The 17,982-nt window shown below is 39.1% G+C and overlaps 1 protein-coding gene across 4 annotated transcripts in view; it reads left to right on the top strand.

Annotated features, from left to right (window-relative positions):
- Window positions 1-17,982, top strand: part of GALNT12 (polypeptide N-acetylgalactosaminyltransferase 12) — a 47,063-nt gene that overhangs the window by 5,432 nt on the left and 23,649 nt on the right. For all 4 annotated transcript variants that reach the window (XR_005255697.1, XM_038126989.1, XM_038126992.1 and 1 more), the window contains exons 2-5: window positions 8,323-8,492; window positions 9,205-9,394; window positions 12,781-12,966; window positions 15,240-15,357. Coding sequence is in view for 3 of the 4 variants with exons in the window: in XM_038126989.1 (XP_037982917.1) it covers window positions 8,323-8,492; window positions 9,205-9,394; window positions 12,781-12,966; window positions 15,240-15,357 (664 nt within the window). In the remaining variant the exon portion in view is untranslated. The remainder of the gene's footprint in view (window positions 1-8,322; window positions 8,493-9,204; window positions 9,395-12,780; window positions 12,967-15,239; window positions 15,358-17,982) is intronic.

Raw genomic sequence — 17,982 nt, forward strand, 5'->3', positions numbered from 1 at the left:
CTAGGTTTTGGTTCCTTTTCTACTCCAAAAATCACAGCTACTCCTGCCAGGAGTTTTAACCTGCCCCTGTTCTGGGAAAAGGCATAGCAGCTGAGTGTTTCCCTCCTCAGTGAGCAACTGACTTCACCCAGGATCTTCTCTTTTATCTCTTACCTAAGGGCAAAATAACTTCAGCGACTTTTAAATTTTTTTTAAATTTAAAAAAAAATTAATTTTTTTTTAATTTTAATTTTTTTTTAATTTTAAAAAAATTTTAAATTTTTTAAAATTTTAATATTTTTTTTTTGTTTTTTAGTGTACATAGGAAATAGAACCCTTTGCAAAGGTGAGCTGCAGCAGCTTGATCTTTCTGCCACATCCCTTTCCTCTAAACCATCACCTGATGGTGCCCCTTGTGCCCAGAGCTGGCTTTGGCAATGATGTTCCCATGCTTTGTGTCTGATCAGGAGACACAGCACACTGCTTCTTACAAGCTAAGGCTTTGCATTAAACACTTAAGAGTGTGTTTGGTGTAGTAGTTTTGGAACACTATGGTCACTTGCTTGGTGTTTGGATTTTTTGGTTCGATTTCTGAGCTTTTTGGAAATATGTAATTGGTTACTAGTAAATATATTAGTTATAATACCTTTTAGTCATTAGTGTTAGTTGGCAGGATTTCTTTCATATATAAACAGGCTTTAGACCTTGAAAGCAATGTTTCTCTAAGACATTTCATTCTTTCCTCAGACAGGAAGTAGGGTAAAAATTATTTTTCACTGTAGTTGGAGTTTTTTGGTTATAGTTTAGGTTTTGTGGTTTTTGTTTGTTTGTTTGTTTTTGTTTCTCTTTTTTAAATAAAAAGGCTTGCATTTTATAGCAGTACAAAATGAAGCAATGCTTCCACTATTGCTTTGATATTCCGGATATTTTGCTACTTTTGTTTCCTGTCATCTGTAAAAATGTGTCACTTTTTATTGTCATTATGCTTTTAACAACCCCCAGCATATATTTTCCAGAAGAGCTCACATGATTATTTTTCACCATTTTCCTTTCCATCTCCTGGTAGACTTCCTCAACTTCCTTTGACATCATAGATTATTGCTTGGTTTCAGTTGATTTAATTTTTAAATTGCAAAAGTTCCCAGACCTGTGATTGATAGTAAGCAAAAATTGATTTTTTTTTCTAATTTAAAAACTGCCTTTATTTAAACAATTGTCTATAAGGATCAGGTGCATCCACACCTTATTTGTAGTGATGAATACAATAGCTTCTTTCAGTTATGACTTTGCACAATATTTTTTCTTGTCCTGAATCAAATTACTCACACTAAAGTAAGTTTTTGAATGTAGGTGTAGGAAATAGTATGTCTCTGTGGAAAGGTTAAGTGTATCTTACTATCTTGGAAGAAAAGTGAAAACATTTGAGCAAAATGCAACCACTGTTTCAGCTCAGCAAAATAAAATAAAAATCAAGTGGGTTTCCCCACTGTCACTTACAGAATTTCCTTCTCATCTGCACATCCAGAATCCGTGTCAGTTAGGAAATTCAGTAGTATTTCTCTAACAATTTGGAATTAGGAGGCTCTATCGATTTCCTAAATTTGTGGATTTTAGGATACAGACTTCGTAAATTCTCTTACTTGATCTTTCTAGACATTTATTTCTTAATGTATTTTTAATCTGTCCTAAAAAGGTTTGCTTTCTGTGTCACACCCCCCAACTTCTTACCAAATATTTTCTTCTGTTTCAGACTTTGTGTCTTTCTTGCTTGCTTCTCACAATGTTTGTGTACAAGGCAGCACAGCCCATTATTATCTGAAATCTTAAGATAGATTTTGGCAGTCTGTCTTGTCAGTACCTTCTTGTCATTGGGAGAATCATTCTGTAGAACATTAAATAACCTGGAAAACTCTTTCACAATCAAATCAGCCTCTGTTTCCAGAGACTTGATCATATCACAGTGTTGTGGCCTGTAAAGGGGTGCTTTCTCTAACATGGTTTGTTTCAGCAGATATAATTTAGGGAGCTTTTAACCAGCCTGCTGGCCTGGGACAGGTGGTGGGGAAGTAAGTGTAGGTCAGCATCCTGAACTCACCTGCTTAAGTGTTCCAGCCTTGCCCCAAATAATCTGGCCATTCTGGAAGTTATCAGCACCTTGCTGCTATGTGCTTTGCTACTCACACTAAGACACACCTTCTGTAAACTCTTAGTGCCTTTTCCTGCAATAGTTGAACATGTGGCTTGTGTAGGTGTGTAAAACCAGGTGGAGCCTCTCCATGATGAGATAAACCTATTTTTTTTTAATTAAAAAAAAAGAAGAAAATTCCTGAACTGACAGTTGGATCAAGGTAGTCTTATGTGAGAAAATAAATTTGGCATGAAAAGTTGGGTAGTGTTTGGAGGGGATAAGAATAATGTTTATCATATCCTTTAATTCCACTGGAGATGTTGCACTTTTGTATCCTGGGCTTTGGGTGGTGTTGCTTTTGACTCACATACTGCATTTTATCCACAGGATACTCTCCCACACAGAGGGGTGAGGAGTGGATGTTTAACTATGTATTCATCATGGAGTAAGGGGCACAGCCTTGGTAACTGTAGGGTGGCTTAGAAATCAGTGCTGCCGCCTCTGTCATGTTGCAGGGCTTGGTGTGCTTGTGAATGGATGTGCAGAACCCTAAGCTGCGGCTTGGGCAAAAGTAGAAAAGGGGATAGAAGATCCCAGTATTTCTGGGTCCTCTGCTGTGGCTTTGGGAAAGTGAAAGGAGGCGCTTTCTCTTGGGTGAAGGTACTTCGCCTACATTGCTGCCTCTGCAGCTTATGGAGTGGGAATGAAGATGGTGAAACTAGATTGAGATGCCCATGGGTGCTGCCATTCATCCCCATCAGCCTCATTTACTTACAGCCTACAAAATGCCACTTTTGAGCACACCTCTTACTGAAAGAGCAGTTTAAGTTGGTGTTTTAGCTGTTCAAATTAGAAAGAGGAAAGGAGCTTGTGTGCTGGGTCAGCATGTCTGTGGCCCATCACAAGCCCAGCCAACCTGGTTCCTAGCCCACCATGTGAAAGCCAGCCTCAAGTAGAACCCTGCAGTGTTTTCCAGGATGGGGCATATATGTCACATACTGTAGTCACATAAATGAAATTAAATCAGCTTCAGCAGTGACATGTGCTGTTTTGCACTTCTTGAGAGAAGCTGTGCAATCCTGAACTTGCCTAGGGCATTCAGATTGAAACTTCAAACCAAAACTTACGCAGTATAGCTTCTGAAAGCATTAAATAATTGATGAGCAGTTTGTGTTCTTAACAAATCTTTGAAAACTCAGAGAACATTTCATATTTTTTTGTCTTAAAATGTAAGTAACTGTGCATATAGAAAATCAAATTGGGAGATTGAAAGTCTGTTTTCCCTTTCTGTATCATTGTCACAGTTGTGGTGAAAGTCTCAAGTAAGAGCATGTCAGCAACCATTCTTAATTAACTCATGGCAGTGTGCCCAGTGTGCACACATTCATGCTCTCTCCCTGTGTATAGATACACATCTCTTAGAGAAACAGCTCTTTACAAAGAAATAAATTGAGTGATTACATTAATTGACACAAATGTTCTTGAAAACAACCCATTTAATTTTGTTTAGGCATTTCCTGAGTGATGTCTCCTTAGTTTCTAATAAATAACCTATTGTAAAACTTGCTAACAGAAGACTGTGTAGTGTAGTAGATTCCAAGCTTAATTTATTAAACTTGTCAGCTGTTTACTCTCGGTTAGACTGTGATTTAAAAATGCAGTGTAAAAAAGGCAAAACCAAAACACCACAAGAATTTGGATGTGTGATGATGCACTTTTTTCCGTGTTTGGCTTCAGTTTGCATTTTGTGGACTTAGATGTTTGAGTAGAAGCTGTAGTGAAACACAGAGAAAGGGCAGTACATAGTGAACATGGTTTTGTGTTCAGGTACATACCAGCATTATTTTCTCTTTCTTCCCATCGAGAGATTTAAAGATTTATGGATGAACACATTAAGAATTCTAAAATATAGAAGTTGTCTTTGTGTAAATTGATAAGAAATGCCAAAAGACAAAGCTTTTGTTTGTTTTATGCCTGTCTTATGCCACAGCGATCAAGTAGGAAGGTCCTTAGAACACCCACCCAGTGTGGCAGAAAGTGCCTGAGGGAAATGAAGGATGATGCAGAAGCACTGTGCTATCTGGAGCATTGTAGTGTCCCTGTCTGCTCCTTGGAAGATGGCTGGGGCAGTCCTGGCCATGTTTTCTCCGAGCGTCACTCTATTGTGCACAAGGCTTCTGCTTGTGCATTTCCTAGGGAATCTGCAGAGAGCAGGAGTGACCAGAGGGCAGAGAATGAGCAGGTGTCACTCCTTTGCATTGCCATACCTGTTGTGATTATTATTCATTGTATACCAGTGTTTGTCATTGAAATCTGAGTCCTGTTTAAAACTATATGTGTTTATTTTGTTGCCTCTAGAAAAGCCTCTTGGACGTGTTGGCAACAGGTTTTTCCTCAGTGACTGACCCTGGTATCTGATAACTGTTACCAAAACCAGGTTGACTAGAGATAGGTGTACCTGAAGGAAATGAACCCACTGAACATGCACAACATGCCATTTTCAATTTAGGTAATTGTTTATTTTAAAATACAAATTAAAAAATTATTACAAAACAGTAAAGTTTATGTGATTGAATAAGATAAGGAGAATTGTGAAGGAGTGTTTGACTTCAAATGCATCTGCATTTATTTTCCAGGTTTGGAAATGTCACGCTTACAAATCAACTAATTTCCTTATGTCTGTGCTATGCTTTTACCAACCATTTGGTAGTTATGATGACTAGGTTCAAAGTGATGTATCACAGACAGTGGTAGGGACCACACTTTATTCATAGAAAAGTTAAGCAACTGTTCCATAATCAAACCTCTGTAGACAAGAGGGACTCACTGAGGTCTGCTGGATCAATGCCTTAAGGAGAATGAGGAGAGTTGCCTTCTGGATCTGTCTTTATGGACCTGCAGAACCCAGATGATCAGCTCAAAGGTAGTTTTTAGGACGAATAATATGAGATGCAATTAATACTGTCTTAACATGATCCTCTAGAGTGGAAAAGACAGTGTTATGGGTTTGAGGGTGGCACTAAAGAGTGCCCTACTGAGAAGCTGAAAGCAGATTGCAGTATAGTATGCATAAATATATGTTCCCAGTGTCTGCAAAAACATATTTTGGGACTGCTGTCACCAGTTGCTGTCATTTTAATGGCATACTGTAATTGATATGCATTTGTTTTTCTGAATAATCCAAAAGTAGGAGTGAAATGATTCAGTTGGAAAGGAGGAGCTGGGGTACTTGGCTGACACATGGATAATAAAAGTACATATTGAAGTTTGCAAGTGTGAAAACAGAAGATGGGCTGCTAAGGCGCTTCTGTGGTAAACAGGAGTTGAGAAATGGAAAAGATGAGTTATGACCACTAGGCTTTAAATCAAGTTTTGTACTCGTAGTAGGCTTTTTGAAATTTTTATATCTTGTGAAGTCGTAATGTTTAGTGTCCATATGCATGCCACTTAATTGTTATTCAGCAACACTGCCAAGCATTTCCATTTCAGGGATTCATTAGCTTTTTAAAGATTTTCTTACGCTATAATTTTTCCAAGGTTTAAATGCTTTGGGTTTGTAATCTCCCGAATGGGATTAATTTTTAAGGCTTAGTGAAACTCTCTCATTACAGAAAGATAAGGAAAAGTGTGCTTCACTTTAGCAACATTATTTGAGACTGCTAACAGTTGAGATTGTCTAGCAATTTAGCAAGAAATATGTCTTAGAAATAATATCTGAGATAAACACGCAAATCTGCGCAGAAGTTGAATAATATGGGGGTTTTGGGGGTTTTTGTTAGTTTGTTTTTTGGGGTTTTGTTGTTGTTGGGTTTTTGGTTTTTGTTTTGGTTTTTTAGTAAGGGCGTCAGGATACTGCTCAGGTCAGGGTGGACGTGCTGGCCAGCAGCCTGCCCTGCTACCATGGTGGGTCACTTCTCTTCACTCCTGTGCTGCCTTCCACCACGGAGCTGGTAAATTAAACCCATTTTTTAGTGCTGGCCTCTTTCTTCACTTTGGAAACCTAAGAAACGTGTGTTCTGGTATGTCCTGTAGTAGGCTGAACTTTTCCTGCAGTGTGGGGTGTGCTCAAGGAAGGAGGCAGAAATGCACAGTGAATCACAAACAGTGTGGGGATTGCCTTGCTCTGTGCCAAATTATGTTTTCCATCTCCAGCATGTAATTTCAAGCAAATCCGTTGAAGTCTTTAATCTATAATTAGACTTACAAGCTTCTTTATACCTTTTGGGTTTCCTTTCTTTAAATGGAATACAGTATTATTTTTCCATGAATCTTCCTGACATATTTTTCAAAGAATGCTTTTCTGGTGTTTTTTTTGAATTTATTTATATTTTCCTCCAGCTTTCTAAAATGGGTATGTAGAGATCCTATTTCCATAAAGAAATGAACTCAAAATTACCTGGTACAAGTGACTGATATATTTGGATTTTTTTTCCCAAGGAGTACTGAGCAGAAACATTTTTAGTAGGCTAAATTAAATATGTATTTCTAAAATTGGATTCATACAGTGGGTTTTTCTGCATTAAAATTAAAGAAGTTAATTAAAATGTCACTCGTCACTCCTTTTTATGTGTTAATACATGAATGTGGGGCTAAATAAATCAATTCTGTCACCAGGTGTTGGTGTGAGACAATGCCCTCTGTGAAAGCCCCTCAGGACAAGTTACAGCCTGTAGGAACAGTCATCTTTGTACTTCACTACATCAGTGTGTCTATGTGTACCTACATATGTATATATGTCTGTATGCACAGGTGTTGTCACAGGGCGTTCCTGTCGTGTTTGAGAAGCAGCCTTTGGGTGCCTCCTTTGCCCGAGTGTCATTTGTCCTGTTGCTTCCTCATTTTCATGTATTTATTACAGAACTACTCTACAGACTTATTGTTTCCTTCGTAAGAGTTTTAATTTTAGGCATAATCAGATTCAGGGTTTTTTTTTTTCTTTCTCTGCAACTGGTCTTAATAGATACTGCCTAATGTCCAAAGAAACTTGTAAGCCTTTTTCAATTGCAGACACAGGAGACTTAAATAGTTTGTTAATTGCAGACACAGGAGACTTAAAGAAATATTATCAATGTGTTATAGGTAAGCAGTTTGCATCTAATATAATTTTCTTAGTGTTTTGGGGAATTTTTGTGCCCCTAAATTGACCTAAGGTATTTTCCTGTCTCATTTTCTACTGATCAACTTTAATTTCCCTTTTCAGCTCCCCATTGCATATGTTCTGGAGGACTTGCTGATGTTCTGGTTTGGTAGGAGGGATGTCCTGCCTGCCTTGGTATCCGCTGTGGTTTAGCAGTCTACAGAAGTTGAAGTCTGTCCTTCTGCCCCTTACAAGGCTCATTGACTGCAGGCAATAAAAACTGCCAATATGGAATGCTCTAAGCAAAGAGCAGAAATTGTAGAAGATGCCATTGCTATTTTAAAATTCTCCTAAACCAGGGGATTCTTTTAAGAATTTATACATTTGGCTCAGCTATAACTTTCTTGGCGTCCTTATGTTCATTTAGGGAAGTTCATATATATATTTATAGGAAATACATTCTGGAGCTTAATCCAAAGGTTTGCAAACTTTCTGGCTCTCCATAGAGCCAAAACAGTGCATTTCTATATCTGTTTTACGTTTCCGTGGATTTCACTATTAGATTTTGCCAGTTGTGTGGTCTCTCCAAATTCTGCTTCAGTGTACATACATTTCAGTTTTGTTGCTGGCTGTTTGGTTTGGGTTTTTTTTCTCTTTATATGTTGCTGTTCCTTCACAGTCATATTTTTACTGTCTAGCACTTGTTCTATTTTCCAAAGCAACAGTTATCACTAGTTTATGTTACTGTTTTTATGCACTTACATTTTACATTTCTTTTTTTTCTTCCCCTTTAATCTGAGGCACATTTTGGCCGTTGCTTGTTCCTCTATTTGAAATTGTGTAAAGACAGCTACTGCTGCTACACTAGCCCAGAATACCTCCTATTATTTTTCTTTTTAGACATTTTGATAGTTTGCAGAATTTTATTCATAATGCTTCTGTGGAAATGGAGCCTCTGTAAGAGCAACTTCCTAATGTCTTCTCATACAATTTTCCACACACATGCAGTTCTTTTAAGATCCATTCTGTGTTCTTGCTTGCAGTTAGTAACTAGCATGCAAATGGATTTGAGAATTGTTTCCTGAAAATTAATAAATGCCTCTGCACTTCTACTAAATGTTTTCCCCCTCCTTTACAGATGCAGAGAGAAGAAATATGATTATTATAGCCTGCCAAAAACCTCTGTTGTGATAGCTTTTTATAACGAGGCTTGGTCAACACTTCTGCGAACTGTTCACAGTGTTCTTGAGACGTCTCCGGATATTCTTTTGGAAGAAATTATCCTTGTAGATGATTACAGTGACAAAGGTAGGAAGAATAAGTCCAAATAGTATTGATTGTTGATGGGATTTTTTAGTCAGCCAGTTCATAGGAGAAAGAGTTATGCTGTTCAGGTCACGTACCAGAAAACTGTACAACAAAGGCCTCTCACTGAAAAATAATTCTTCTTGTAGTGTGCCAGTGAAAAATTTGGCTTATGTACCAAATTTAGTTTTGGAAGCACATCTGCTGTGCTGTAACACAAGTGCTGTGTGTATAGATAGATTACAGTCTGATCAGAGCACTTCAGGGTTTCCTGAATTGAGCAAGTTTCAATTGCACCAATGCTCCCCTGGTGTCTCATATAATGACAGTGACCTAGTTCTTTGGTCTTGTTTGAACAACAGGACATAAAGGCAATGCTGGCATTTTCCACCACACATGAATTGTGTTAAGAATAAAACTTTTATACAGAAAGTCTTAAGTAACATTTGAGAAGCTCTTATCGATCTGGGGATGTATTACAGAGGTAAATGTGAAGTGCTCGATTTCTTAAAAGTAACTGATTTGTGTCCAAATCCAAGTTTGGTGCTTTTTTCATGTCCTTTCTAAGCATGTATAGCCGAATCTGAGTTCAAAGTACCACAGTCTTTAGAGCCCTACTATAAGTAATATGCTAGTGAGGAGAGAGCTTCCTATAGCAAGACATAAACAAATCATTTCAGACTATATTATTCTCTCTTTTTTTGGCTTGTTACAGAGCATTTAAAGGAGACTTTGGAAAACTACGTGGCTGGCCTACGCAAGGTGCGTCTTATCCGCGCAAATAAGAGGGAGGGGCTGGTTCGAGCCCGGCTGCTGGGGGCGTCTGTGGCGAAAGGAGACATCCTGACCTTCCTGGACTGCCACTGTGAATGCCATGAGGGCTGGCTGGAGCCGCTGCTGGCAAGGTGAGCTTATGCTCTGGGCTGGTTTTCTCTCGAGAAGAAGGGGCGAGACAGTTTGGCCCACTTCTGCAGTGGAAAAATGACTCATGGTTCACCAAAGGTTACTGGAGTCTGCTCCTTGAGGCACTGCGAGTGTTTGGTGTTTGTCTCCTGGCTGTGGGGGAGCAAATGCAAATGGAAGTTTGAAAGATCATGGCAAAGTGGGTTTTGGGGTTTTTTTGCTTGTTTGTTTTTGGTTGGTTTTTGGTTTTTTGTTTTTTTGTTGTTTGTTTTTTTTTTCCCTGAGGACCAAGCTGCCTCTTCAGGCAATGGAAAGTTTTGGTTTTCAAGAAGACAAGTCCTCACTTCCAGCTTTGGAACTACATCGGTAAAGGAGGCTATTTCTGTCAGCCTGGGTGAGCAGAAGGTCTGGAAAGATGTGTGCCCTGCAAGGCAATGTTTGCATAATACAGGTCAATAAACTCCATCTTCTTAGTCCTGAGCAAATCCACCTTTCCAGACTGGTTCTGACATAAAGCATCATGGTGTAGGATAGGCAGGAGTAAATGTTATGTCAACACTGACTCTTCCTTGGAAACCATCTGTCCTGGGACACTGTACTTTATGCCTGTGTGGTCTCTTGTTAATTCTGCAGATCCGTCAGGCTGTTCAGAAAACTTTCATTAATTAAAAGCAAGCAAACAAACAAAACAAAACAAAAAAAAACAAAACCCAAGGAACCTTCCCAAAACTCTAACAAAAACCCCCTAGAAACCAGAACACTAGCCTTCTGTTTCAGCTGAGAATATTTATTTTATTCTTGAAGCCTCACCCATGTGTAGCCAGCAGCCATACATTGACTTTTCCTGCTATGAGTTCAGCCACTGGCACCTCATCTCAGCATCTGCTGCTCCTGCATCCCATTACAAAGCTTTGTTGGTTTTGCCCCTTTTGCTAACAGCTCATGGCTTTACCCCCTTGGATGCCATTAGCAGATACTGATAGATACAGGACCTGAATGAGACCTCCAAAATATTGTATGTAGGAAACCAGCTCTCTTTAAAACATAATTAAAAGAAAAACAAATCTTTCGTCAAGGCTGGTGTTTTGATTTGGATCCTGTTAAGATTCCCACCAGGTACTGTAGAGTACAGAAAAGGACCAGAAAAATCAGGCCTAATACAAACTGGAGAGAGACTTCCAAAAGCACATAGTGTCTTGATGTGTGTGAGTCTTCCTCATTCCTAGTGGGACTTGTGTTCCCAATTCCCCATGTCCCTTTGAAATTGTATCTAGAATACAATTCCAGTTTTTAGTTTTCTTAAAATTGTCATACTTACCTTGTTTCTAAGTTTCACACCGAGTGTATTCCAGGTAACTGTGGGGTAGCTATGATACCGTGAAGAAAGGAAAAGGGATAAACATCAAATCACGAGCATAGGTTCAACAACTGTCCCCTAAAAAAGTGTACGATGGGGGAAAAGTCTGTGATTTCCTCACTTTTTTAGCGCACCACTAGATGGCAATCTTGAGGAAGGATTGGGATTTTTTTGAAACGCTATAGTCGCCACCTGTAAAAAGTTAGCCCTCTCTCAGAATTCCTGCCGCTCTTGCTGCAGATGCAGACATACATCTCTAAGGGGTTTTTCTGCGGTGTATCTGACTCAAATGTATGGCAGCAATACAACAGTGTTAGCACTTTGCAGTGCAAACATAGTTGTGTTTGTAAGCTGCCTGTGCATTGTACCATCTAGTTAATTCTTAACTTATGGAAAAGGTGACAGCTTTTCACTTACTTCATTCCTTTCATAATTGAAATCATATGCCAGCTACCTACTTTTTACTTATTTTCCTACTTGTGACAGGAGGAGGAAAATGTTTTTACTTTTTATTGGATTTTTTTCTTTTTCCTCTACGTGTGGATATCATTTTCATTGCTTTGTACAATGAGGATTTATACAAAGTTTTATGCAAGTGAGACAGGTGATAACAATATTTGTATAAGGCCATTTGTGTGCTCTACCAAACAAGGTCTCAATGGGAGATATAAAGAAGAAAACAGCTGTTTCACATACTTCCTCCAGCAACAAGAGGCCATTTCACACTTAAGGCAGTCTTTCTTAGCTCAGACAATACTACTTTGGAATTGCTGCTGTTCTCTGCTGCATTCAACCATCACAAGCTACTCTAATTTCACAGTATGAGCCAGTGGTCAGTCTACAGAGTTTTAGCCTAACAATCCCATGAGGAATGAGCTCCCTTTGGATGACAGATGCCCTGCATCTCTTACTTGTTTGACAATATAATGTGTTCAGTTTTCTTTCACCTCTGAAATATGTAAATACAAGATGCCGGGCTAAAGTGCATTTCTGCATCCCTAAGTGAAACAAGTTACTTCATTTCACTGAACTATCAGGGGGTGTCTAACACTAGAACAGGGAAGATGCTAAACAGTGATTTAGGAGAAAGACCTTGGCTTGAGCTTGTGTGCTTGACGTTGCTCCTTGTACTGAGGAAGGCCATTCTAGAAGGTGAGGAGAGGGCTAATAATCCCACTGCCTTTTATAAGGATTAATCCTTTTGGAAAGGAATCCTGAAAACCCTGCATGATATTGAGAAATGGGCAGAAGGGGTTTATCTCCTTGTAGAAGTAGACCTGCAAGAAATGTCATCAGCTCTGATGTTTTCCTAGTATGATAAAGATCTTGACTATCTTTAGATCACCCTTGGTATTAGAAATGTCATTCGCAGTGCTATCTTGTTTCTCCTTTTCATCTCCTATGTTGCCAGGGTTTCTGGAAGCCTCTTTCAGTTATGTTTCATTGTTGGAGGTCCAATTCCCATGTTTGAGGTTTGGTTTTTTCTAAGCTCAGGGCTTCTTTTTGAGTTACTGTTACAGTTCTCACTACAACATTTGCAGATGATCACAGTTACAAGAACAGCCCCGTGACTTCAAGGGCTAAGAGTCTGGCTGGTTTATTATTCATCACTGCAAAAGTATGCAATCAAACTGCTCTCTTAAACAGCTACCTGTACAAAAGAAAATGAACTTTTTTTTTTCTTGGTAAAGTGGTGCTGGCTATGGCAGCCAAGCCAGATGCTGAATGTGTTATCTCAAGCCATCTGGCATATCTTGCTTCCACCATCCAGGAAGGTTGATGCTTGCCAGCAGAGTCCATCGTGATACATCCTCCTGATGTCGGAAAATGGGGGTTATTCTTGTATTTATTGTATCATCATTTCCTTGTTATTGCAGCATGAATTGAAAAGGAGCAAAACTTCATGTTTGGTATTGTAAGCATTCTTTGTTCTTGTCAGTTCTAGGGGGTTTTTAATTTTTTTTTTCTATTTTATTTATTTTTAGAGATGTTTCTAATGGAAGTCACCCTTTTGTTTTAAAACCTTACCAGGATTGCTGAAGAAGAAACAGCTGTTGTCTGCCCTGTTATTGACGTTATTGACTGGAACACATTTGAGTACTTGGGAAATGCTGGTGAGCCGCAGATTGGTGGATTTGATTGGCGGCTGGTCTTCACTTGGCACAGTACCCCTGAGAGAGAACAAAAACGGAGGAAGTCCAAGACTGATTCGATCAGGTTAATTTTTATGCATCCTAGAAACTGTGAATGTGTTTTTGATTTCACCTGAAAATGCCAGGTGCTGAAAGATATTTGGGAAATGAACATATTACAAAAAAGTATGTATTTTATTTAGTTTCCCATTTTTTCCAAAATATCTACTGTTTAGCATGTTCCTGGAAAAAATAGTGCTCTAAAAGCTGAAAATCCTGTTTCATCTTCCATATGGAAAGCCTATTGCAAAGTAGTCTCCTGACTCCTCTGGACAAACTCTTACAGATGCTTACCAGCACATGGAAAGAGTGTAACTGGTTAACTAATACTGGAGGATGTCCTCTGTGCAAAGCAAAGAGCTCTGTGTTGTCAAAAAAAAATGTATCACGGGCAACGATGAAAAGGGAAAAAAAAAATCACCAACCAGTAAGAAGGTAAAAGCAGTTTTGAAGATGTTTTTCTGTGTTGTGTAGTTCACTGTGCTGTTTTCAAAAGTGAACCATTTTGCCAGCTCTTTACTAGGGTGAAACAATACAGCTCCATCCACCATGGTTTTTGTGAAGGACTAACTCGCAGAGCCCAGGCTGATGTCTTCATTATAGGTTTTAGTTTTGTTTTATTTTAAAACAAGATGCCATCAATTGGTATTATTTGTCACTCAACAGTGTATATTTAGGAGAGGTAAGAGAATAGAACAAACAAGGCATCTGGAAAATGGGAATGGTAGACAAGATCCTGATAGCTGAGGATCTGCCATGTTCAACCTAGCCCCATCTGCTGTGGAAGTTTCTGTATTTCAGCAGTTTATTGAATTAAATTAACCTGTTCAGCATTTTTAATACCGTCATTTTGTTAGTACTTTTATCTGTTATTGTATAGACCACAAAAAATACAGAATTATTAATTTTTCTCAGTCTTTTGTAAGTTGCTTATCATGATATTAATTCCCAGTATTTCACAAATATTAATGTACTTATACTCAACAGAATGAACGTTTTTTTTTTAATGGGAAAAGAGAGGTAGTAATTGATTCTTTCTCAGCATGTATTAGTCCATGTTGTCCTTAAAAAAACAAAACAAAAACAAAACCAGATGGATTAAATGTTTTTTAAAACATTTAGTTCAAATATGATGCTTTTTTTTTACTTCATGATAAGAAGAATTGTCTTTGACATGCCAAGAGGAAAATGATGAGGGATAAAGTTTCAGGGTAGCCTGAGGACTGTGAGCTTGACAAGTGTCTGGAGAAAGCAGCAGTGCTGGGAGTGGTGTCACCAACAGCTTGGTTTGGAGAGATCTGGAGTGAGACAGAAGGACTTGACTGGTTATGGAGTTTGTTATTTTTCCTTCTGTCTTGTCTCATCTCATTCCATTCTTTGAAACAACATATGACAGTGTGAGACAGTGTTGCTTCAAAAGATAGCTAGTAGAATAAGTTTTGACAGATTAAGAGTAATTGATCATTCATCTCGCTTTTGTTGATATTTACCTCAACAGCAATTTAGTAAAATTCACATAATGTCAGATAAACTTAGTTCTAATCACCATTATGTACTTGGCACTTTAAAGAAAGTCATCCTAAGACTGTAAACAATAGAGAACAACATTGAACAAATACAAATTTATGTATATGTGCACACTCTACCATAATGGAAGTACATCCCTTAAGTGTGCTGGCACTCCGGGCCTTGTGATCTTCAATGAGGACCCAGTCATGACTCCTGATTTTTTTTTTCCAAAATTATTAAAAAAATTTAAGAACATACAGACGGGTAGATCTTCTTAGAAAGAAAACAAATCTCTTTATAGCTATATTTACTTAATAATTAAAGTCTGAGAGTTTTTTCAGTTGATAGTTGTGGGATCAAGAATGTTGGTTTTAATTACTAAAGCACAAGTATTTATTTAATTATTGCTTAAGTAAAATAGATAAGGATACAGCACTTAGAATTTCAGAGCTGACTAATACAGTTAGTCGACTAATACTAATACTGCCACAAAGAAGCTAATGTTCTGTTATGTGAAGAGGCTCTTCATTTACTCACAGACACTGCAGCTGGAAAAATTTGTTTTAACACAATATTTTTACATTCCAGTGTTGTTTCAGATACAGCTTTTTAATACAAAATTAAATTCAAATAGCCTCATAATAATTGATAAATTTCTGATTGTTACTTTGTATCCAGAAAAGACTGATAAAATAGAAAATAGAAAAATATTGTATTTTTTTCATCTGTTGCATTGGCTTAATATTTTTTTCTTTTTATTCAGTTCAGAGTTACTGTTTTCTTTCATAGGTCTCCAACCATGGCAGGTGGATTATTTTCTGTGAGCAAGAAGTATTTTGATTATCTTGGTTCCTATGACACAGGAATGGAAGTCTGGGGAGGAGAAAACCTTGAATTCTCTTTTAGGGTAGGTTTCTTTTCTTCAGAATACAACAAGTTCCTGTTTCTTTCTTCATGCCCTTTTACTTAATGAGGTAGCTGTAATGTAAGCAAGTGTTAAGAAGGGAGTATTTTAGATGTATCTTGTTCTTGCACTTCAGGATAGCTGTACTTTTCTTCCAAATAACCATTTTAAAGAAATTTTTAAATACGTCTTTGTTTTGAGCTCTAGTATAAAATGTAAAAAGGGGTGTGATACTAGTGGGTGAAGTTTACATCCTGCAGCTTGAAGGAGGTCATTGGGAAAAAGATTTGTAGTGCTTTGATGTGACTCAGAGTTCTTGCTGTGGTTGATGGAGCAAACAGTTCCCAGTGGGGCAGGAGAAGGCAGCCTCTGTACTAATTTTAAAGCTTTATTCTTATTCACCTCAGAAAAAGTTTGTACAAAGGTTATAAATGGTGGAAGATCTCCAGTAACTGTAGAGTTGTGCCCACAGGAGGCGTGACCAAGTGCTCAGGTGTGAGTCAGATAGCTGTAATGAAAAGGATTTATAGCAGGAAAAGAGAGGAGACACAGGACAGTCCAGACTGATCAGCAAAGCAGTGTTCTCTGCTCAGCAGAGGAGAATCCTCTGATTCCCACTGAGCACTGGCTGCCTATGGTTTACCCCAAATCACACTTGAAGCCATCCAGTGGTGACGTAAGAGGGATGCTGTAGGGCCTCTTTTGGCTTTCAGGGAGTTCACAGCTTATTATCCTGGATTACCCTTGTCTGTTCTGCCCATCATCTGTTATTTTTGATGGTCATGTTTGCATTTCTGTGAGTCATTGACTCATGGTACAGGAGGATTTTTGGATTTTTTTACCACGTGACAACAGATTTCAAGGTTAAATAGCATTTCAATGTTACAAAACCACTTTCTTGAGAAAGGAGACATCAGCAGACTGTCTCTCTGGATGTCTGTGTGTTAACCAGAGAAGCATGGAGTCTTCCTGGCTGCTGTTACGATTTCCTGCTGCCTGCAGTGCAGAAATCATAGAAAAGAGGGTATAAAAATAAGGAACAAAAATTATTAGGAATAACAAGCACAGGCCTAGAGTTGATACGGTTTCTCTGTGGAGGGAGACTTCTCAGCTGGAAACATTCTTTGATCTGAGTTCATGACCACATCCTTTTCCACCTAGGGAACAGTTTCTGGTACGTAAGCCCAAACACAGCCTACTCAGTAGTCTTAGTCTAGTTCAGCAGGCCTCCACCTGAAGGGAGAAGCAGTTGACCCACCTCCATCAGTCCTGTCACCCTCTGAAGCAGAAGTCTCCTGTTCCAGTGTACCCAGAACTTCAACTCCTTGAAGAAAACCTCTAATATGGCACACTTGGTGTGCTGTTCTTGGCTTTCTGCTCTTTGTGTCTTGTTTTTGGGGAGACCAAGTCTTGCAGTCAGCCTGACCCCTTCCTTTTGGCTCAGAGTGCCCCAGTACCAGCTGCTGCTTTAGACCCACCCTTCCATTGCCATTGACCTCTGTGGAGCTCTGGCAGCCAGCCTCATTTTGTACGTCACTGGTTCCCTTGAGCCAGGACTCCGTGGGGTGCTGCAGCATGTATGAGCAATGCCTTTACCCCTTCAGCATGCAGAACAGAAGTCTCCGCATGGGACAGAGGAAGCCCCAGAGGTGGCCTAGCACACAGGAGAAGCACAAAGGGAGCAGCAGAGTCCCCAGGAGAGAGTGCACAAACACTCTGCAAGGGTCTAAGCCAGCATGTAGATCCAGGTGGTTCAAGCGACTCCTCGAAGACAAATGATTTACCAGGACAGGCTGTGCAATGGCCAACAAATATGCCTGGCCAATTTTCCTAGTGCAGATTGCCAGTAGCATCTGGGTATTTGTACGCAACATGCTTTGCTCTGTTTGATTTGGAGCCCTTGTACTTGTGCTCTGTGTGGAGAGGATTTTTGTGGAACAGAGCAGAGTGCTACGATGTTGTTTAACTGTGTTCTTTTGGCTGCCTGCAGTATTCCAAGAGGTCTGAAGGGATAAATCATTGTTAGTGTTGTTGTCCTTGTGTTTTCTAAACCTGTCAGACCTGAAAATTAGGAGCAGAACTACTCAAAACCGTTGTAAATTAATTTATTGTTGCTCTCGTCTCTGAAAACACCACTCTCTCCCAATGACATGAAAAGACTTGTCCTCAAGCCTTCTCTTTCTTGCACTTCGATTATTCTGAGCTGGAGAAATTCTCTGTGGTTTTGAGAGGTGCAACAAGGACAAAGCTTTCACTAAAAGCATGATGACTAAGAGAGATGGAGGCTACGTGCTGAATGCAGAATCGAGTCAATGTACCTTGATTTTGGATTGCTTAATGCTATTTGGCTGGATAAAATTTCACTTCATGGGCATAATGGGCATTGAAACTCCTCTTTCTGAGGGATTCAAAACATGCTCTTTCATCTTCTCCCTCTTGTACTCAGAGCAAAGGGAACCTGGTTGCAGCTTCTGTCCCCTCTCTGCTCTTGGTCCTGCAAGTGGCGCTGCAACTTAAGTTTGTTTCTGGACCAAGGCTTAATATGTCTGTGGTCTGTCCTTCAGCTTACCATGTGCAAAAAGGTGTTTCTTCTCAGAAATGTTACTGCCCATGAGCCTGGGTGATACG

This window comes from Motacilla alba, chromosome 2 (genome assembly GCF_015832195.1).
Source record: "Motacilla alba alba isolate MOTALB_02 chromosome 2, Motacilla_alba_V1.0_pri, whole genome shotgun sequence".
Lineage (NCBI taxonomy): Eukaryota > Metazoa > Chordata > Aves > Passeriformes > Motacillidae > Motacilla > Motacilla alba.